This window comes from Sciurus carolinensis, chromosome 1 (assembly GCF_902686445.1).
Source record: "Sciurus carolinensis chromosome 1, mSciCar1.2, whole genome shotgun sequence".
Lineage (NCBI taxonomy): Eukaryota > Metazoa > Chordata > Mammalia > Rodentia > Sciuridae > Sciurus > Sciurus carolinensis.
Window position 1 is genome coordinate 43,250,364 of NC_062213.1, and position 23,818 is coordinate 43,274,181.

Below are 23,818 nucleotides of genomic sequence, written 5' to 3' on the forward strand. Positions count from 1 at the left end.
TTCCCCTAATTGCTAATGATTTTGAACATTTATACATATTTGCTGGCCATTTATATTTCTTCTGTTGAGAAGTGTGGGTTTAACTCATGTTTACTTATTAATTGGGTTATTTGATTCTTTTGGCGTAAAGTTTTCTGAGTTCTTTATATATTTTAGATATTAATCATCTTGAGACAGGTTCTTGCTGAGTTCCCAAGGCTGGCTTTGAACTTGCAATCTTCCTGGGTCAGCCTCCCAAGTCACTGGGATTACAGGCATACATGACCACACCAAAGTTCTATATTTAACATTCTGAGGAAGTGCCAAATCATTTTGCAGAAGCTGTGTCATTTTATATTTCTACCAGCACAAGGATTCTTAATTTCTCTACATCCTCATCAACAGCTATTATTAGATATCTTGATTATAGACATCCTAATAGGTGAGAAGTGGTATCTGATTATTTGTAGTTTTGATTGCATTTCCCTAATGGCGAATGTATCTAATCTTAAATATAAGAATACATACTTGAGAATGCTCCTTTTCTATTCACAAGATTTAAAGATCAATGTTTTCTAATTCATACTTTTAGTTAAAATTCTATAAACTAAAAAATATAAATTTGCAAAACTTCTAACACCATAAAATTAAGTAATCCTGACATGATAAATGAAAGCTGCTTCCCAATGCAATGCCTAATACCTATTATAAACCCTAATATATATGAAAATAAGCCAATGCCATATTATAAACTAACCTGTGTGTGGCAGTTCAGCAAAGAACAACACTTGATCATTCGTTTTATTACCTACAAAAAACAAAACTGATTACTTTTAAAAACTATTAACCACAGACTATAATAAATGCACCATTTCAGTATGAGGTAAACAGAGGGCAAGTTGTAGGAGCGGGGAAAACAGAGGGTACATCATAACTCAATTGTGCTGTGAATCTAAAAGTGCTATAAAAAACAAAACTAATAAAAATGCTAAATCATTTAAAAAACTATTTTGAGTACCAAAAAATGCATTTGTTAAGTACTTGTGGCCAAATTAGAAGAAACAGCAATGCATACTAACAGAAAAGGAAAAAAAAAATTGATACTGGAATCAGGGAGTGGGAATAAATACAGAAATAGGTCAAAGGGCACAAATTTGCAATCAGGTAGAATGAGTAAGTCTACAGATCTAATATTCAGTATAAAGCATATAGTTAGTAGCAGCACACAGTAGGAGTAGGGATATAGCTCAGTGGTAGAGCACATACCTACCACATGCAAGCCTGGGTTTGCTCCCCAGCACCACACACACAAAAATAATAATATATAGTAAAAATCTGCTAATAAAATAGATTTTAGGTTGTGGCCCAGTGGTAGAGTGCTTACCTTGCATGTGTGAGGCACTGAATTCAATCCTCAGTACCACATCAATAAATAAAATAAAGATACTGTATCCAACTACAACTAAAAAACCAAAAATTTTTAAAAAACAGATTATAAGTGCTCTTAGCACAAAGGGGGGTAATTATGGAAGATGATGGATTTGACTAATTTCTCTACCTGTATCGTGTTATCTACTGTAAGTGTACACACCCATTTATGCATTCACCCAACGAGGGAAAGAACTGGGGATTTAGGAGACAGTCAACATGATTTGAAAGCTGAATGGATACTGGTGACAGGATCACTAAGTAAGGAAAAGAGCCAAGGACAATGCTAAGGATTGGGCTTAGTTGTCTCAAGTGTTTAAATAAAAGCATTCGGTACTCTCCAGAGTTTTTGTTTTGTCTGTTTGTTTGAAGAGCAGGTGAATTTATTAGGAGAGAAGGCTGGTAAAATGGAACCAAGTTTTAGACAGATTAAATTTGAGGTGTTGGGGGAAATCAAAACACCAACAGGCACTGGAAATATGGACACTGAAAATATGGACAGTCAAAAAAAAGAGGGGAAAAAGGTAAAGAAAATATGGACAGCAATCTGGTCTAGACCTATCAACTTGGGAGTTTATCATCACATACACAGAAATGGCCAAATTTAGCCAAAAAAGGGCTCAGGAAGAAAACTATGTAAACGTAGGTAAAAAGAAAGGAAGCACACAAAAGAACTTACCTGGTCTGTGTAAACATCTGGAGGCACAGCCTTATTAAAAAAATCAGAACACACAGCTCCTGCCTGGAGGTAATAGTGAAGAGCTGCCGAATACTGATTTGTTGCTGAAGTAGTAAACAGAGGTAAAAATTACTTGTCATTAGATATGAGTTGGGGGGGAAAAAAAGTCTCTTTTATTAATTAACAAAAGCAGATTCAAATGATAGATATGGGGATAAAACTGTACTTATTTAGGACGATACCAAGAAAGCCTGCCTTTTTTTAGTCACATTTTAAAACATCAATATAATAGCTGGGCACAGTGGCATGTAGCTTGGGAGGATGAGGCAGGAGGATCACAAGTTCAAAGCCAACCTTAGCAACTTAGCAACACCTAGGAAACTTAAAATGGCTGGGGACGTGGCTCAATAGTTAAGCATCCCTGGGTTCAATCCCTGGTACCCAAAAAGAAGAGAGTTAAGGATGTAGCTCTGGTAGAGCACTTGCACAAAATGTGAGTACCTAGGTTCAATCTCTAGTACCACCACCACCCAAATAAAGTGATGCAGTAGTTTCTTTGCCTCCTAAAACTCATTAACCAAAAATTTACTTCCAGTTTCTCACCAAATTTATTAGTACAGAATTCAGTATCTGGAGGTATTTATTTCCCAAATATTCAACTAGAAACATCCTAATTTTGGGGGGTAGTTCAGAACCAATATACTTATTCTGCAAATCTATATTAAGGTCTTGGTGATTAAACTCTTCTGGGGGCTGGGATGAAAATGAACATGAAAATCAGCAGTTATTTACTTCAGAAAATCTGGAGGAGAGGGGAAGGATGTAGAAAGGGATACAGAAGAAACAGAAATAACCATGAATAAATTATCATTAAAGCTGAATGGTAGATAAACAGGAGTTCGTTATGCTATCCCTTTCACCTTTAAATTTTGAACTTTCTCTTTTAAAAAATCAACTTCTAGGGCTGGGGCTGTAGCTCAGTGGTACAGTACTTGCCTAGCACATGTGAGGTATTGGGTTCAATCCTCAGCACAACATGAAAATAAAAATAAAGGTATTATATTCATCTACAACTAAAAATATATTTTTTAAAAAAATCAACTTCTAGAAAAAGATCCTGAAATGATACCAGTCTGAATTTTTATTTGATCTGTATAGTAAAAGAAATACTAAAAATTTCTTATCAAGTTGGAATATTTAACACATAATCAGTAAGGGGGAGGGAAATTAGGAGTTCATCTCCAAGAATACTAATAATTACCAAGAATACCTACAGAGTTTAATAAACTATTGTAATAAAATTTGTAATATATTTACTTTTACTTCTAATAGTGTCACCAAAGCAAAATAGGTTCACTTACCAAAATAAATGTCTGCCTGAATAATTAACCAGGAATGGTTGTTTGGATTTATACTAAGTGTATACCGAACTAGTTCTTTCACTGTGATTGCTACAGCTTCAAAGTCCACAGATTGAAGGCTAAAGGAAAGATACTTAACATTAATTTCTATTTTAAAAGTCAACTTCAAATTAGATATACGCATTTACTAAAAACAGAAAGATTAAGTCTAAACTCTTATGGTCATAAATGTGATAAAATCTTTATCCAACCTATCAGAGGACAATTTATAGTCAACACAAGAGAAGGGCTCATAGAATTTCCCTGAATGCTTTTTAAGTTCTATTATCTAAAAGAAGCCACAAACAACAAGGGCTCAAACCCTAATACTGCCATGAGACCTTAAATCTACCTATGGCTTCTCGCAAGAGTAAGTGACTCCTGGATTAGATTTTATACTGGCCCTAATGGGTTTAAGGTTTATTTGTGACAAGTATGACACTTCAGTACTTTTGGTAGTAGCAAGAGAGTCAAGGAACAGGTAGGAAACATGTCCAGCTGCTCTGATCCTGGATAAGAGGGGAGGACTGGAGATACAGAACCAGAAGAAAGAACAGTGACAGTAAAAGCCAGAAACAAAGCTGAGGGCTCCTCCCTCCCAGAAGCAATAAGGTTCAGTGGTAGAAAACAGGTTCTGGATTCAGACATACAAAAGGTTCAAGTCAGGATTCTATCTAATTTATAAAGTTAACTTGACAAAGTACTTCTATTGCCCACAGGTGTTTGATTTTACCATAATACCACTGACAATAGGGGAAAAAAGATATGGTGTTAGCAGCAAATCCCCATTTATTTACAATAAAATGAGTTAAATTGCTTTATGATTATATTTTATAGATAGATACCTACAAGATGTTGTCTAAGAATTCTATCTACATGGCAGTGAGTTTTAAAATAGCAATATTTAATCCCATGCCATTCTTGCCATTGTTTGAATGCTATTCTTGGAATCAAAAGACTCTCAGCTGTGAATGGTGGCGCACACCTGTAAGCCCAGGGATTCGTGAAGCTGAGGCAGAAGGATCACAATTCGTCGGTCAGTCTCAATAATTTAGTGAGATCCAGTTTCAAAATAAAAGATAAAAAGGAACAGGGGTATAGCTCAGAGGTAAAGAACCCCTGGCTTCAATTCTCAGTACCATCAAAAAACAAAAACAAACAAAAAAAAACACAATTAAGGGCTTGGGGTGTAGTCTAGTTTGCCTAAGGGTCCCGGGTTCAATCCCCAGTAAAATTCTCTTTACTGCTATCGAACATACTGAATTTTACACAAAAATTAAGAAAGATATTATGATGGAATTTGCAGTAAGAATGTTGCAAAGCACATGCATTTGCTTCATGAAGCATGGGTATTCCTTTGGCGGGGGAAAATCCTTATTGTGGGGTGTGGTGCACGTGCCTGTAATCCCAGCAGTTCTGGAGACTGAAGCAGGAGGATCTAGAGTTCAAAGCCAGCCTCAGCAACAGCGAGGCATTAAGCAACTCAGTGAGACCCTGTCTCTAAGAAAAATACAAAATAGGGCTGGGGATGTGGCTCAATGGTTGAGTGCCCCTGAGTTCAATCCCCGATACAAAAAATAACCTTTATTAAGTCAGTTGATGGCAATGACACTCACCCACTCTGACTCTCCAAATTCCTATATGAGATTTAAAGCTACTTCCAATCTCTAAGACTAAGAAGAAATTGTGCTCATTTTACTGCATACTCACCAATCTACTAAAATCTTTTTTTCCTCAAGGATGCCTTTAAGAGCCCTCCAGACTGGAGGGATCTACCCTTTAAGTACAAAATAAGCCAACTGGAAGGGACAGCAGGGAAGGAAAGAAACTTTTGACAGGAAACAAGTGAACTCTTCTGTATGAGAAGTTGTTACATATAGGAAGAAAAAAAAATGTGAAAGTTTATTCTTTCAGAAAAAAATTATTTTCTCTTCTAAAAAAATTATCCCATGATTTTATTGAACTCTCAGGTGATGAAAGTGAGAGAGGATTTCCTAAGTAATTAAAGAAATTTCTATGGCAATTAAAGGGACTGGTAATCACAGTATTAGAAGAGATCTATAAGGAATTATGTACGAAACAAATGATTTTCAAATGGTAGATGACTTTCCAATTCTATTGACTAAAAATAAGAACATCTTAGATATTCAGATTTGCCGATGACATGATTCTATATTTAGAGGATCCAAAAAACTTCACCAGAAAACTTAGATATTCTATCTAGGGCCTACTCCTAATTTTTAGGAAGGCAATTACTATAACACAGAAACACAAAGTTGTATGTAGAATCCTAATAGATTTGTACCTTTCAATTAAATTACCTAAGGATATCAATACAACTCAGGATGATTTCTAAATATATAACTAATTTAATATACGATATATATATTAAATATACATAATACATATTATATGTATTAATATTGTATACATTAAATATATAACTAGTTTAATTTAATATATTATAAGCTGAATGATTACTTACTTGGGAATGGAAGATGGCCAAATAGAAATGTGTTCAGCTGTGATATCATTCACTATGTCTTCCTTTAAAAAAAAAAAAAAGTATGATTTAAAAAGAAATTTCTTTCAAATACCTTTTAACATGAAATTATAAAATACTGACCCGAACATTGTGAAGTTTCACAAACAGTGATAAAATAATAGTCAAAACCAATGGTTCCTAGGAGGGGGGGGAAAAAAAAATCTTAAAATAGTGTGCATATGTTTACACACACATACACACACACACACACACACACACACACCATACACATAAATATATCTATTTAATATTTCTCCTATCAATCTCAGAGACACTAAGTATTTTCTTCAAAAGACCCTTGTCTTTTGGAATTTAGCATCTGTTTTATTTTAGAACCTATTAAAGATCAACTTTATTTTTAATCTCACACACACAAAAATCAGAACACATAATTTACATAACAATTACCATATTTAGAAGTTTGGTATATGGTGTTCTCTCTCTAGGCTCAAATCCTCATTTTTGGGTGGTATTAAGGGATCAACCCTAGGGCCTCCAGCATGCAGGGCAAGTGCTCTACCACTAAGCTACACTTTTGATCTCTTTCCAACTAGAACTTCCTACTGCCTCAAAAAATTGACTTTTTATTCCTAACATAACATTTAAAGGACAAATCCTGGGTCATGAACATTAGATAAATATGACACTAAATCTTTTTTTTTTTTTTTTTTTAAGAGTCCCCCCCACACACACACACACAGCCCTTGAGCATGCTAGGCGAGCACTCTCCAATGCGGGCTATTTCTTCAATCCAACACTAAATCTTTCAAGCGAAAGTTGAAGCCAGGCTTCACACATCTAGCCCTATTGTGGAAATGTCTTTATGATTTAAAAAATACCTGCTCTATTTAATAAAACATGGTAAATACAAAGTAAATTTCTCTATTCAGATTATCTCATCCCCAATAAGAACTGAATTGCTGCAGATGAACACATTAAAAAGTTAACTATTCAGCCATTTGAGGCACTCAATATATTTTAGCATTCTACAAAAATCAGCAAAAGTAATTAGATCAATATTAATAAAACTTACCCGTAATTTTTTGATAAAAGAAAGTAGTTCACTCCTACAAAAAAAATTTTTGTATACACAATATCAGACATTAAAAAAAATAAGATCAAGAATGAAAACTACATGGAAAGGTTTATTCTTAACTCTCCAATTCTACATGTATGAAAAGGAGTATAATATATACTATTGTAATAACCTAGTAAACATTTCTTCTGTTTTAATACAGAAATACAAGTTGTCTACATAATCCTAACAGATTTGTACCTAACATGCAAGGCAAGTGCTTCACCACTGACTTACCTTCAGCCCCACTCATGACTTTTGATCTCTTTCCAACTAGTACTTTCATTCCAACTACCTCAAAAAATTGACTTTTTAATTCCTTACAACAACATTTAAAGAATGAAACTCAGGTTTTGACCATTAAATAAATGACATTAAGTTTTTCAAGCAAGAATTAAAGTCAGGCTTCACAATTGTACCCTAGAATTCTTTGGTACCATCCAATCTCAGATATTTAGTACTATCCAACCTAAGATTTTGAGTTGTGGTTGATTAAATTAATCAGTTATTGGTAGGCTGTTCTCTTAAATATTTTCCAAAGTGGCCATGCAGATAAGTTCATCAGAAAGGAGAACCATAGAATTCTTAAGATTATTCATCTTTATGATATACAGGATAAAGGTAGATGTTCTTGAAACAGTTCAGAGAATATAAATCTTAGAGAATGCAAAAACTTGTAACTGACAGAAACACACCAACACATACCGATACATTATACCTAATGTAGATTCCCTCTGCTTTATTAAACTAACTCTGCCATCATTTCCTCGTTTGTGCTGACTGGACACACTACAAATCTGAACAACAACTTCCCAAAGGTCTTTAGCAGTCCGTCTACTTTCTTTAGGGCCTGGAAGTTCTTTGCATGTCGCTGCTAAAAGCTGTCCAAGCTATAACATGAAAAACAAACAGAAAATAGACAAAAGATAATCCATTATATCCTACATGACAGTCCTATTAGGGCACACTGAAGAAAGATGGTTATTGCCCAAACATACCAAGCAGTTATTTTATGCTGTGTATTCAATAAAACTTCTGAGGAATTCAGGGCTTACACTCAGTAGAGTGACAGATCTGAATCTGAGGAAGAGGATCCACTGGTTCTACTATATAAACCTCATCATTTTCCGAACAATTATAATCTAAGAGATCAGAAACCAGGCTAATGAGGACAAAAAATGAGATAATGAATACAAAGAGATAAGTGATTAGGTGGGGGGAAAAGTGCCCAACACACATAGTATGATGTATCTTTTTAAGAAAAGGTACGTAGCTGGGTGTGGTAGCATACATCTATAATCCCAACTATTCGGAGTTTGAGACAGGAGAATCCCAATTTTGAGGCCAGCTTGGTAACTTAATGAGACCCTGTCTCAAAATAAAAAGGGCTGGAGATGTATCTCAGTGGTACAGTGCTTGCCTAGTAATGCATGAAGCCCTGGGCTCAATCCCCAGCACCACAATTAAAAATAATAATAATAAAGTATATAATGGAAAGCACACACCATGACCTTAACTGTGGTGAAAGTTCAAAGCTGAGATGAAAATAGTGCTTACACATGTGCACAAACACATTTGTTACCTTTACTCATTTTATAAACAGGAAAAGACTAAGGAAATTAAAAGTTGGCAGAAAAAGGAATAAGCAACTTTTTTCTTTTTGGTGCTGGGAACTGAACCTGGCCTCTACCACTAAACTACAACTCCAGCCCTTAAAGCAACTTTTCTCTAACAAAAATGGTCACACCTGGGGATGGAGCTACTGCTAATATGAGCTATAATGAAGCAAGATTACAGAAAGGGTTGACTGATTAAAGGCAGTCTTAATGACCTAAGACACAGGAAGAACTCCAAAATAGTGATGGGTTGAAAGCAACAGGCAGGAAAAAAAAAAAAAAAAAGGATAAGCCCAAAATACAGAGGAGAAAACCAGGTTTATGTCAAATTCAGAATTTTCTTTCCATAATTTCAAAGTAAAAGAGAGCCCTCTGTCCTCACTTATTAAATTTTATACATCATGGTTCCTTTGGGGGTTCAGTGGCAGGGATAATTTCAAGTTCATCTGAAAACCCCAGTTCCACCAAACTATACCTAGAAAGTTTTCTCATGAGGTGCCCACTGCTTAAGGTGGATTCTCTTGCGAAGAGGCAAGATCTATGACAAAGATGAAAACTGATGCTTTTCCTACTTTTTTGGTCAAACAGAATAATCAAAATAATTCAATAAATGATACACTGTGAAAACTATGCTAATTCAATAATACACATGATACAGATTCAGGCATATCAAACTAAGAATAATAAATTGATTCTAAAGAAAGGTAAGATGTTCAAATGGAAAATGTACAGAGCACCACTGGTTCTATAGTTTAAACACAGCATTTGAAGCAAACCTTAACTAACCTCTTGCTACATTACGATTATACCAAAGTGTTGTCTGTTAACCACATCATTTGCATTTGTATCTTCATGAGTTATAGGGCATTAGAAATATTCAAAGGGGCAAAGTCAAGCGCATGAATTTTCAAACACTAGGATTTTAACTAAACACATTTGTCCCTTCTTACACTGTATCATAAAAATTAGGCAACTTCCCAAAGTAGTATAAAGAAACAGGTATAATACCATTTTAAAAATCACTTTATTTAGATAAAACCTTAATTACCTTTACATATGGATTACTCTGAAGGAGAAATGCAGGAACTTGCAGTGTAAGATATTCATTTTCTCTCCAGTTTAACATAAAAGCAACACATTCCTCAGCTACTACCTGACGAAGAGGAATATCTAAAAAACAAATGGTTGGCATAACCATCATAACATCTGCTCAGATTTCAAATGAATTTTTTTAAAAAGCTACAGAAGAAAAATAAAGTAATGCTAATATTTTAAACTTTTCTCTATAAAGTTTAACATTTCCCAACAATACATGTCCATAGTCTCTATTATTAATTATTAATCAGGCAAATTATCCCTCAGAGCCCAATAATCCACTGTTAAAGTCTAAAAGTTGATACCTGTCCTGTAGAAACTTGTAATTCGAATGAGCAGAAAATAATTATACAAGTACAAAATGGTATGGTATAAACTTTTAGCATGTTTACAGAAAATAGGTAAACTATACAAAATTGCAATAAATCTGTTTATTCTTTTTAATTTTTCTGATTCAAATGTAATATTCATAAGTCATTTACTCATTCAAAAAATATTTACCATGCTACAAAGAATTTCAAATAAAAAAGTAAGAAAAATCAGTAGTTTTCAACATTATTTCCTTTGAAATAATATACCGTAATATGTTGCAAAAGTTCATAGCTCAAAGTACGTAATTTCAGATTTTAATGTATTTTAGGAAAAAGAAACCAAATTAAATCCCAACTAACAATGTTAAATCAACATGAGCTCCCCCTTTTCAAGCTAATTGTATTCCTCAATCTTTTTATATTTCTTGGACAGTGCCTATGGCTATTTTTATCTCACTTTATTCCAAAAAAGGATGTGAGGGGATGAAAAATATGCAAAGCACAGCAAAACAAAATAAAAATACATTATCTGCATCATCATCTAAAGACAGAATGAAGACAAATAGTTCCCCAAATGCATGCCTGTTACTGTTCTATTCATTTTGCTGAAGGCAGGGCTTGGCTCAAAGGCCTCCTTTATTCACCAGTTCTCTTCATCAGTTACACTGGCTCGCTACAGCAATGATGCTTAAAGGAGAATCAATGTAGGGAGTTGGATTCTGATACAGCTTGAGAGTCAGTGATTTAGAGATTAGAACTGCCCTAAAGTACTGGCAATACAGTTATTCATTAAAAATGCAAAGTCATATGCTTTGTCATAGGCTTTAACAGCCAAAGTTGGTCTAACATTCAAATTAGCTGAAATTGACAAACATAAAAAGGAAATGTGTCTGAACAGTTACCCTACTTAGCTACAGATATTAAGAGTTGGGGCTCTCTCCCAAAATACATAAGTAGTATTAGAAAAATTAAAGTCCTCCTCTTATTTCTACTATAACTGAAAGGCTGGATCTGTTGTCAGTTAAGTTCACTTCCTGTTCCTTAAAATAAAACCAGGTCAACCCATGTAAAAGAGTGCTTCTCTGTTTACTATAGAGGGCATGCATCTTACTTGTGCAAAACTGATGTTTCTTTTCCTTAAAAAAGGAGTGAAGAGAAGGTGGCAGGTGACAATCCCCTCCCCCTCTCTTGACCTCTGGAGAAACCATGCCTACAAACATCAACTCTTACACTGGCACTGAGGTGCAGAGCTAGAATGTCAGAGGCAGAAGTCTATTCTCAACTCAGGTAACTAGCACAAGCAATAGGACAAGTCGAAAATTCAACAAGCTAAAAGTTTACATAAACTATATACAGATTATAAACCCCTTATGAAACGAAATGGAAAAAAGGGGCATGACCTCCAACCTATTAAATCAAAAAGGTCACTTGGGGGCTGGGGATATAGCTCAGTTGGTAGAGTGTTTGCTTTGCAAGCACAAGGCCCTGGGTTCAATCCCCAGAACTCCAAAAAAAAAAAAAAAGGAAAAAGGTCATTTGGAAGAAGCCAGTTGAAGTAGCTCACGCCTGTAATCCCAGTGGCTTGGGAGGCTGAGGCAGGAGGATCGTGAGTTCAAAAGATAGTCTAAACAACTTAGTGAGACCCTGTTTCAAAATAAAAAATAAAAAGGGCTGGGGCTATGTCTCAGTGGCTAAGCACTCTTGGGTTCAATCCCTGATTACCCCCACCCCCAAAAAAGTCATAAAGGAACTGGGACAGTGGTTCAGTGGCAGGGTTCACCTAGCATGTGGGAGGTCCTGGATTCAATCGCCAGCCCAAAAAAAGTGAGGGAGGGGAAGTACCATCAACTCTTAATTATTAAGTCACTCCCACCAATTTCAAAGAGTAAGAGCACAGGCTTAAATGCTGGATTGAGGGAATAATAAAATCATAGTTCACTCTCTTACCTTGTGACTTTGGGCAATGCTTTAAACTTTCTGACCTCAGTTACTTAATTTATGCGATGGGGATAATGCAACAATAACTATTTGACAAAGCTGCTGTGAGGACTAAATGAGTTAGGCAACTAAAGTTCTTAGAACAATGTCTGACATGTAGCTAACACTAAAAAATGTTAAGGTTTTAAACTTCTGAGAAAAATCATGTATGAAAACCAACTTACCTTTAAAAAGTACATATACAACAAGCATGTGTCCATCAACACTTAGTGCCAGCATATTACTAAATCAATTCTTATAAAAAATATGGTATCACTGGGCTTGTGGCAAATGCCTATAATCCCAGCAACTCCAGAGGCTGAGGCAGGAGGATCATAAGTCCGAAGCTAGCTTCAGCAACACAAGGCCCTAAGCAACTTAGTGAGACCCTGTCTCAAAATAAAAAGGGCTGGGGATGTGGCTCAGTGGAAAAGTCCCTGTAGGTTCAATCCCTACTACCCGCTAAAAGACATTATGATACCAAAGGGGACTGATGCATTAAATCTCTCCAAGGTATTCTACCTACAATGCTAAAAAGATTGTGATTCATGACTACCTGCCCCCTGTGGGAAATCAGAATATAATTGACTCATAAGTCCTCTAGTGGGCCAGAGTTAACTATTTGGGCACAATTCTTTTTTTTTTTTTTTTTTGGTGGTGCTGGGGATTGAACCCAGGGCCTTGTGCATGCAAGATAAGCACTCTAACAGCTGAGCTATCCCCAGCCCATGGGCACACTTCTTTACAACTCAATTTTACTAGTTATAGTATTAAACATGTAGAGTACCACGCTACATCTGAGTTACATACCACCCCTTTTTGAAACAGGGTCTCACTAAGTTGCCCAGGCTGGCCTCAACTTGTGATACTCCTTCTTCAGCCTCCCAAGTGTGTACCACCACATCTGGTCCTATATGGTCATTTTCATAAAAAAATATTTATCAGTGGAATTGAGCACTCAAGCTCTGTTCTAAAGTGGCCATAAATGAACTGGACCACTGGCAATCAATACAAGGACATTTTACGGGAAATAAACCTTCAATTTGTATTCCTAAGGACATTTTGATTCTTTAACAGACTATCCTGAATCTACAGTATAAGCTGGGTGTGGTGGTACACACCAAGAGCCCTACCTACTCATGAAGCTGAGGCAGGAGATCACTTGAACCTAGGAGTTTCAGGGCAACATGGGAAACATGGCAAGACCCTATTTCAAAAACAAAACAAAATCACTGCAATATAGTTTTTATAGCACACTGAATAGTTCCACAAAAATTCATGGACTCCTGGAACTTTAGAATGTAACCTTATTTGAAAACAGGGTCTATGCAGATATAACTAGTTGAGATGAGCCATGCTGGTTTAAGGTAGGCCCCAAATCAAATGACTGATATCCTTTTAAGAAGAGAAGAAACAACCACAAGAGAGGATGCTTCATAAAGACAAAGACAGAGACTGGATACATCTAGCTACACGCCAAGGAATATCAAAGACTGCTGGGAGGTAATCAAGAAGAGGTAGAGAGCCTTTGGAGGAAGAATGGCCTGAAACGCCTTGATTTCAGACATCTAACTTCCAGTGTTGTGAGACAATAAATTTTTGTTTTAAATTACCCAGTTTGTAATACTGTGTTATAGAAATTCTAGGAAGTAGTTTCCTCCATTTTTCTCCAATGTTCTCAAATGAATGCCAAATCCAAGTACTGTTAGAGAAATTTTTATAGATAGTAAAGTCATTTTTTTTAAACTGCTATTCCCACACTTACTTAGGTACTGAATTTCTGAATTTGACTTTGTGAACCAGTCTTACCAGGAAGCCTCATTTCCAGATATCCTCGTACCCTACTAATAAGGTCAGAGGGAGGTCTTTCCCCTGACTGCCCTGTTCCAGCTTCATGTGTATGAATATCCAAAAGTAACATCTCATTCAGCATGACCTGACGAAGTTTTGGTGAGAACTCTGTTACCAACTCCAAACAAGCAGCAAATAGCTGTTTAGCATGGGAAAAGTCCTATAAAAGAAATAACAGAATAGCCTGAGTCCCTTTTCTTTGGAGTAAAAAAAGTGTGTCTTCAGTACAAAGAATTAATTTAAATGATTAACAATGCTCACCTCAAGGAGTGAAGCCAGATTATCTTTTTCTCTAGCATTTACTTATCCCAAGTTTTCTAAAGACTAATTTTCACTCATTATCTTTCTCCATGTCTTATTCATTTTAATAATCTGACTGTACTCCCATCACTACAAAGAAATAACTTTCACAAACCAAAGGTTTTCTAATCAATTAAACATTTTTCAGTTACCTTCCAGTGCTGTGCACTTTTTTTTTTTTTTAAACATTCTCTTTTCCCTTTCCACATCTGTCTTCCCCATATCTATCACACCATTCTTTCTTGGACCCAATGTTGCATTCCCTTGAGCTCCATGCTCTGTGAATTCTTGGGTTATCTTCCATGACCTCACACTGGTATCTCCAGTCCAGACCATTTCCCATGCTTCAGGATTATGTTTCCAATTGCAGTCTCAAATTACACATTGCAAAAATAAACTCATAAGGGATGGGGATGTAGCTCAGCAAGAAAGCTCTTGAGACTCAGGGTTTGATCCTGAGCACCAGCAAACAAACAAAAAACAAACAAAAAAGCCAAAACAGTTCATAATATGCCTTTTAAAAAGTTTCCTGAACATTTCACTGAGATTGCCATCGCTGAGACCCAAACCAGAAACCTAAGCATCATCCTTGATTCTTTTTTCCCTCTTGCTGTCCACATCAAATCAGTCACCAATCCCTAGATTGTACTCCCTAAATATTTCTATAGAGTGTTCTCTTCTTTTTATTCCTTCCTACTGTGCCACTTACCAGTTGTGTGATCTTGGACAATTTTATACTTTGAGTTTCTGATTCTTTACCTCTGACACAATTTTTAGTGAATAAACAAAAGAATTAATATATATATAATTGCAGAATACTCTTTGTATCCAATATATGCTATTTTAGATGTGTAAGAAAAGCTGCCAATTACATGCCTCCCATTAAAATGTCAATAACTTAATTTGTCTAGTGACAGTGTCCAATGCAGCAGCCACTTGCTACCAAATGGCTATTCACATACAAAATGTGATCAGTCCAAAATGAGGTAATTATAGTATCAAATGGTATATTTTGAACACAGCTCTCAGGTAAGAAAAAGAATGCAAAATATCTCAACATCCTATACTGATTACACATTGAAATAATTTTGATATTATAATAATTCAAATTAAATGTCTCATTAAAATCACTGTATTTTTACTTTTTAAAATGGGGGCTATAATCCTACAACATGTGTAATTAGAAAAATGAGAAATTATATTCCATTATGTATGATTTACCAAAATGCATAAATGCATTCTATTGTCACATATAACTAATTAGAACAAAAAAATTAAATAAAAAATAAATTTTTAAAAAATGCAAGCTACAGGGCTGGGGATACAGCTCACTGGTAGAATACTTGTCTAGCATGCATGAGGTCCTGGGTTCAATTCACAGCACTAAAAATACACAAACTGAGAATAAATGTGAGCTACTAAAAAATTACAAATTGGGGCTGGGGAGATAGCTCAGTCGGTAGAGTGCTTGCCTTGCAAGCACAAGGCCCTGGGTTCGATCCCCAGAAACCCCCCCCCCAAAAAAAAAAAAAAAAAGAAAAGAAAAGAAAAGAACTTATTGAGACCCTGTCTCAAAATAAGAAAATAAAATAAAAAGGTCTAGGGATGTGGATCAATGGTTAAATACCCCTGGGTTCAATTCTTAGTACCAAACCGAAAGAAAAAAAAAAAAAAAAAAAGAAAGATTTTTTTTTTTGCTCCCTTTCTACCTGCTCTTGTAAAAGTACTTACTTTCTATGTGAATTTAAAGCTTAAGTTTAAGGAAGTACAAAGGATTAATTCCTGCTGTAGCGAAAATACTGGCTTTCAAATAATGAATTATACTTTATATTACTATTTTTTTTTTTTTTTTGCAAATTTTTTTTGTGTGTGTGTGTGTGTGTGGTGCTGGGGATTCAACCCAGGGCCTTGTGCTTGTGAGGCAAGCACTCTACCAACTGAGCCATATCCCCAGCCCTATACTTTATATTTTTAAAAAAACATACATTTAGGAATAAATCCAACAACATGTGTTTAAGAGTTGTACAATGAAAATGACAAACTGATGAGAATAAAGACATAAATAAAAGTATGCTTATGTACATAAACAAGATTAAAATAGCAATTTTCTCCAAATTTATTCGTACTTATCACAATCTGAATCAAAACTATAGCCTATTTAGCCACTAAAAAGCTAATTCTAAAATTTATATGAAAAAGCAAACTACCAATAACAGCCAACATGACTTTCAAATACAACAAAACCAGAGGATTTATACCACTTGGTTTCAAAACTTGGTTACATTATGCTGCTCTCCCACCCCATGTAGTTTAGTCAGCAGGAAAAGGGTAAGTGCGAAAACAGAGGTGGGAATGGAGAACTGACACTACATGTGGACTCTAAGTGTATGTTTTCAGGTCAATTTTAGGGAAAAAATTAAGTTGCGAAGCTAAGAACTGCTTCCTTAAACTACAATGTCTATTTCTTAGACTACTTCTAGCTGTGTGATTCAGGTAGGACTGCTGGTTCAGAAACACCAATCTCTTTAATAAAGCTCACAGGAGTCTTCTCAGTGTGAATCTTAATTTCCCAGTTACCTTACTACCTTCCTAACAACACTGTAATCAAGGGAACTGCTTCCAATCCCCACACGTACCATTCTTTCTTATCTTTCAACTTTTATTAATGGTATCATCCTCTGTCTTCAATGTCTTTGACTTTCTTTAAATAGCTACCTGATTTAAGCCTCAGTTTCAGCTCAGGAGTCCTGCCTTCCAAATGCTACCTTTAAGCTTCCTATATAATAGGAAAACTGTTAGTTGCACAATTACACTCATAATGACTTATGCTCATGTTTCAACTTCTTAGACTGCATATTCCTTCTATAAAATATACTATAAAAGTAATTTGAACATTTTTTTTTAAATCCTTTTATACAATCTTACTAACTAAATCCTAAAGAATATAAATGATACCTTTTTCATGCTCTCTAAATTCATTCATTCAAGAAATGAGGTCTCAGGCTGGGGATATAGCTCAGTTGGTAGAGTGTTTGCCTTGCAAGCACAAGGCCCTCGGTTCAATCCCCAGTACCGCAAAAAAAAAAAAAAAAAAAAAAAGAAATGAGGTCTCACAATGTTGCCCAGGCTGGTTCTAACTACTGGACTCAAGTGATCCTCCTGCCTCAGTCTCCTATGTAGCTGGACCACAAGGCATGAACCACCATGCCTGCTATCTAGACTTTTAAAAGGTATAAAAGTGGTGCCCACATGTCTGAAACAACTGCAGTATAATTATAAGGGTAAAAGAAAAAGCTGACTAAAATGCCTTTTCAAATGGAATATTAGGCCAATCTTTTTAGGTCTACACTATGATTTTTAAGACCAGGAAAAGATAACAGGTTTTAATTCCTAACTTTTTGCTAAAATTATTAAAGCATATTCATAACAAGCATTTGATGCACACTTTTACTCACCTTAACAGTACTGCAGTGTAAGCCTTTGGCCATGAGAATGTATACTAAATCTCTTGTTAAACTGTCCTTAATTCCTAGGATAACGCCACTATACACAGAAGGTATTTCCCACTAGAAGAAATTAAAATACAGAACAAAGAAAGCCAAATCTAGATGAGAATCTTTCTGCAACATTCAAACATAAAAAAAAATAAAATCATTCATAAACCAGGCACACACCTGTAACCCCAGCAACTTGGGAGGTCTGCAAGTTTGAGGTAAGCCTTAGCAACTTGGTGAGATACTCAGTAACTTAGCAAGACCTGATCTCAAAAATGAAATAAAAAGGGCTGGGGATATATCTCAGTGGTAGAGCATCCCTGGGTTCAAGACCCAGCACTGGGGGGAAAAATCATTTACAGATCATTTTTCAAAGAGAAAGAAAAATGACAGAAATAATGAAATGCTAATCAAAATGAACATTTTCATGTTGGTGAGCAACAATAATTACATGGATCAGAACTTTCTGAAGAAATTAATTCATATATAGATTCCTTCTTTTGAACCTAATGTGTTAATGAAAGCATGTGTAAAATTTAGAAGCTTTGTTTTAACTTATGCTATCCTCATAATACTATGAAATGGGTACTATTATCCCCACTTCACAAATGAGAAAACAGGCACACAGAAGTTAACTTTTCTAAGATAATGGCACTAGTTAAGTGCAGAGACGGAATTCAAACTTAGGCAGTTAAGTCTCAGAATTGCTTCTCTTAACTATTATGCTATATTTCTTCACCTTAAAAATTAATACTAATAAATAATATCAACAGCAAGGAAGACCAACTAATGTTTAGAATAATTTTTCATTTCACTGTGCTTAAATATGTTTAAGTCCCTTAAAATTATAAATGAATTTCTGGTTGCTTTTCCACTACTCCTTCAGCCGGAGGAGTAGTATGCAGTTAATTAGAAGCACTGCCACATATTTCTCCTACATCTGTGGTTTATTTACTTTTATGCCTAAGATATCTTTCACTGAAATGGTGTTTTGTTTTGTTTTTTTGCTACCTGGGACTGAACCCAGGGCACTTAACCACTCAGCCACATCCCCAGTCCCTTTATATAGACAGGGTCTCAATGAATTCCTCAGGGCCTCCCTAAGTTGCTGAGGCTGGCTTTGAACTCACAATCCTCCTGCCTTAGTCTCCCAAGCCGCTGGGATTATAGTCCTATGCCACCACACCAGGATGAAATGGGGCTTTAAAAGTTATTTTCATTTGCACTTTTCGTGCAAGATATTTAAATAGATAACCTCAGAAATAGGTAAATACATTAGATGGGACATTTTAAAAGAACATTTAAAGCCAAAAATGTTCTATGAAGAACTTTTAATACACTGAGATTCCATGGTGTAGGCTTTAGATTTGAAGACAGTATTGAAAAGCAAAACCAAGTTGAGCAAGGTGGTGAATGCCTATAATTTCAGCTACTCAGGATCACAAGTTGGAAGGTTGCAGATATAGTTCAAGAGGCAGAGCACTCCTAGGTTTGATCCCCAGTACTACATACCACACAAAATAAAGTAAAAACAAGGGGCTGGGGTTACAGCTGAGTGGGAGAGTACTTCCCTAGATCGTGTGAGGCAGTGGGTTTCATCCCCAGCATCACATTAAAATAAAGGTATTGTGTCCATCTACAATTTAAAAAAAATTTTAAATAAATAAATAAATAAACAAACTAAAAACAAAGGCCCAAGGCATAGTTCAGTGGTAGACTGTTTTCCTAGCAATAGCAAAGCCCTGGGTTTGATAACCAGCACTGGTCAGGGAAGAAAAGGACCCTAAACAGTACTTAATATTAACTAAAGATTATTATAGGTAGTATACATTATACATATATTTATAGCTACATTTAAAATGCATGTAGATACTTCAGCAACAAGATATAAATTCATTTTTAGATGTTACTGATTTTTAAAAAAAATTTTTAGTTGTTGATGGACCTTTATTTTATTTATCTATATGTGGTGCTGAGAATTGAACCCAGTGCCCCATACAAGCTAGGCAAGCACTCTACCACTGAGCCACAACCCCAGCCCAGATGTTACTGATTTAATAGTTTTTTGAGGTTTTAGGGTTTTTTTTTTTTTTTTTTGGGACACTTTCAATTTTTTCTGCCAATGTATGTTAAATGTACAATTATGATCAGGTGAAGACTATAAAATTAAGTAAAATGGGTCCTTTCTCTCAAAAAGGCCAGAGGACAGGTCTTCTAATAGATTAGATTAAAAAACGAAGATTAATTCACACCTTTTTTTTTTTTTTTTTTTTTTAAGATATTTACTTATATGTAGTGCTAAGAATCAAACCCAGTGCCTCACACATGCTAGGCAAGTACTCCACCACTGAGCTACAACCCCAGCCCCTCACACGGGTTCTAAACAGAGGGTTTCTTACCTTATTAGACACTGTCCAAAACTGACGCTCTGAAGTCATACCATGTAATTCAATTAAAATCTGTCGAATCCTCCAGGGATCCACTGACAATATAAGCTGATGTTCCAACTGACCAATGTTGACACTTGCTGAGGCTAAGAAAAGAGTTCCATTTTAATAATGATTTAACTCAAAGATACATGTAAACCTATGAGAATGACAACTAAAGCTGGATATTTGTAAGTATTCAAAGTTGAAAGCAGCTATTGTTTTGAGAACTGACTCATTCAACATAATGTAAGTTACTTATTAACTTTATCTTCACATAGAAAATCTACCATAATTTGAAATACATCTGCCTTTGTAAGTGAATGTATGTGAAAAACAGTAAAAATATAAACAAAGTGAAAGTCAGTAATTGGTTCATGGAAAGAATATTCACAATACATGGAAAGAATAATTCATATACAGAGATTTCTATTTTTGAACATAATGTGTAAATGAAAGCATGTATGAAATTTAACTTTTGAATAATAAACACTGAAGATGTGGTTTTTTTGAGGAGAAAGGAAAAGAGGGAAAAGAGCCAAAATGATCATTAAAATTCTAATTATAGGGCTGAGTTGTAGCTCAGTAGAGTGCTTGCCTTGCATGCACAAGGCCCTGGGTTCAATCCCCAGCATCACATACCAAAAAAAAAAAAAAAAAAAAAAAAAAAAACTCTCAGTTATCAGTCTTCAATAATATATCTAGCATTTCACATGTGTTAATGTTACTACTTTTTCCTTTATTACTGGTCAGTCAACCAATTTAAATTTAGTGAGGGTCAAAGTAGTTAAAATTGTGCTTATGTTAAACTAACTGAATTCTTTGCCTCATCTATACTAAGTTTTGAAGTTTATGGTTTTTAATTAATAAACAGCACTGTATTTTCCACTTTTTATGAATTAGGGCAAAAGTGGGAGAAAAATCATTAAATAAATAAGCAAAAATGGCGATGTTGCCAAAGCTGAATGTTTAGCCAACAGATGGCAGCACAATGATAAAGGCTAAAATCAAAATTTTCATCTTTCTTGGCCCACTATCCCTTACCACTCCCCTTCCCTTCTTGTTTTTAATTTCAACAACTTAGCAGTGGGGTTATCTTGGTCTATTTCCCCATCTAGATTTTATGTACTCATCCAAAATCTTGGCCTCATAAAAGATTGTTTATTAACCATAGGCTTGACAGAGTCCTACCACTTAACTGCTTATACAGAAATCTGAAATCTTAACTATAGCAGACAGATAAATATCTATAAGTATAAATCAAAACAAGTGAAAGGGAATCCTTAAATATATTTCAATGTAAATTTGAATAGAAGGGCAAAAATGTGCCAACAGTCTAGCTGGCAGACTAGAGTGCTAACCTGGGATATCATAAAATGAAGTTACAGGTTTAATGCACAGATTTACTCTAGGGGATCTCTTCCTCATCTGATCAACAAGAAGCTTTCGTTCTTCATCTTTCAACAATGTAATGAAAAGCTCATGTGAAGAAATCATGAAAACATACTGCAGATCTTCCAACCCCAGACACACATTCCTAGATCAGTAAGAAATATTATAAAACAAAAAAGCGTATAATTTAGTTTGAGGAAAATAATCATATGAATCAATTTTTATTAATAAGCCATTTTAAAAAGCTATTATTTCATAAATTATATCGCAATATCTTTAAATAGATTTTAAAATTTCCCTTTGGTCATTATTTAAAATTTTAATACCAGTGCTATGATATATAAGAAAAGTAACTATGTAATCCAAAAGTTTCACTTAGCTACACAAATTTGAACTTAACTGGCTTTTCCAACAAGTTACTGCCTGATTTTAAGATATATAGGACAAATAGAAAAAGGTAATAAAAGATACTTTCTCACAGGATTAAGTTCAAAGGTTCAAAAAAGAGAAAGGTACTTACTTTAGAAAAGCAGCCATATTTCCTTTCAGACAATCTGAAGCTTTTTCTAAATTTATTGATCTTGAACATACCTAGGAATTTGAGTGATTTCATTTGAATATAAGCACTTTAAAAAATGTAGATCAGTTTTTAAAGTTTTGATTTAAAACAATTGAATTTTCCTGTTTCAACCACAAAGTAATCACAGATCTGATTAAGTAATTTAAGACAAGAGATAAGACCAATGAATAACAGTTCACTACAGAAAGAGAATATGTCTGTTCTAATACCTGCAGGTATTTACGGGTAGTAAAGAATAATTTACTACAAATAATTTAATATAAGTAATAAGCTGTAGGAATCAACAGTTCTTGTGAGAAACAGTTGACAACAATGATCAGTAACAGCTAATGAATACAGAACCAATGATGAGAAAATAACCAAAGGTGAAAAAATAAACAATAAAAATAATAATGGAAACTAACTGTGGGAACATCAGTTATATACAAACAATATTTTCAATTATTCTAAATTTATTCTATAGATTAAGAGTCCTCCTTAAATAGTACTTACAAGACGACAAAATAAAATGTAACTAATGTAAGAGCTCCTAACGGCAAAGTGTTAAATATTTTCTAAACAAAAACTATACAATTTGAAGTCCATCAAATCGATAAATGAAAAATGGAATATTAATTAAAAAAGGAATAAATGATAAAGGCTACAATATGAACCATGAGAATGTTACACCGAGTGAAAGAAGCCAGTTAAAAAAGACCAACTATTATACACAAATGGGGTACATCATTTAGTTTCTGTGGTTGCACACAATGTAGATTCATACCATTCGTGTAATCATACATGTTCACAGGGTAATGATGTCTGTCTCATTCCACCATTTTTTATACCCCCCCCATTTTCCTCTGCGTCATCTACAATGAATCAAAATGCAGTCTGTAAAAAATGTTTTAAAAAAATTTTTTTAAAAGACAAACTATTAAATGAATAAATTCATATGACAAGTCCAACATGGACAAATCTACAGAAAGTAAGTAGATTCTGAGAGCCACACACAGTGGACCACACCTATAATGCCAGCAATCTGGGAGACTGAGGCAGGAGGACTACAAACTCAAGGCCAGCCTCAGACACTTAGCAAGAACCTATCTCAAAAAAAGAAAAGAAAAAGGTCTGGGACTGTAGTTGTAAAATTTAAAAAAAAAAAGAAAAGTATATTCTAAGCTTGGGATGATTTAGAAAAAATGAGGAGTGAATAAAAGGTTTGGTGGGGGTAAAGAAAACTACTAAACTGTACACTTCAGGTGGACCCCATGGGGTATGAAATATAACTCACTGAAGCTGTTATTAAAATAACAGAAGCCAAGCATGGTAGTGTTTTCCGGTATTGTCAAATACTTGGCAGGCTGATGCAGGAGGATTGCCTGAGTCAAGAAATACAAGGCCAAGCTGGGCATGGTCCCACATGCCTATAATGACAGCGGCTCAGGAGACTAAGGCAAGAGGATTACAAGTTCAAAGCCAGTCTTAGCAATTTATTGTGGCCCTAAGCAATGTAGCAAGACCCTGTTTCCAAGTAAAAATTAAAAAGGGTTAGGGATGTAGCTCAGTGGTTAAGTGCCCTTGGGTTCAATCCGTGGTAGCAAACAAACAAAAAAGAAATACAAGGTCAGCCTGAGCAACATTACTGAGAACTTGTCTCAAAAAGCAAACAGTTGGGCTTGGTGGCACAC

General features: G+C 35.0%; 1 protein-coding gene across 1 annotated transcript in view; it reads right to left on the reverse strand.

The window, feature by feature from the left end:
- The window catches only part of Ints8 (integrator complex subunit 8), a 54,577-nt gene that overhangs the window by 9,981 nt on the left and 20,778 nt on the right, over positions 1 to 23,818 (reverse strand). Inside the window, exons 11-23 of the mRNA XM_047540693.1 lie at positions 22,089 to 22,159; positions 21,538 to 21,713; positions 20,150 to 20,283; positions 17,712 to 17,822; positions 13,915 to 14,116; positions 9,771 to 9,892; positions 7,812 to 7,996; positions 7,065 to 7,098; positions 6,113 to 6,169; positions 5,972 to 6,033; positions 3,448 to 3,566; positions 2,087 to 2,190; positions 737 to 787 (exon numbers count right to left, since the gene is read on the reverse strand). Coding sequence (XP_047396649.1) covers positions 737 to 787; positions 2,087 to 2,190; positions 3,448 to 3,566; positions 5,972 to 6,033; positions 6,113 to 6,169; positions 7,065 to 7,098; positions 7,812 to 7,996; positions 9,771 to 9,892; positions 13,915 to 14,116; positions 17,712 to 17,822; positions 20,150 to 20,283; positions 21,538 to 21,713; positions 22,089 to 22,159 — 1,428 coding nt within the window. The remainder of the gene's footprint in view (positions 1 to 736; positions 788 to 2,086; positions 2,191 to 3,447; positions 3,567 to 5,971; positions 6,034 to 6,112; positions 6,170 to 7,064; positions 7,099 to 7,811; positions 7,997 to 9,770; positions 9,893 to 13,914; positions 14,117 to 17,711; positions 17,823 to 20,149; positions 20,284 to 21,537; positions 21,714 to 22,088; positions 22,160 to 23,818) is intronic.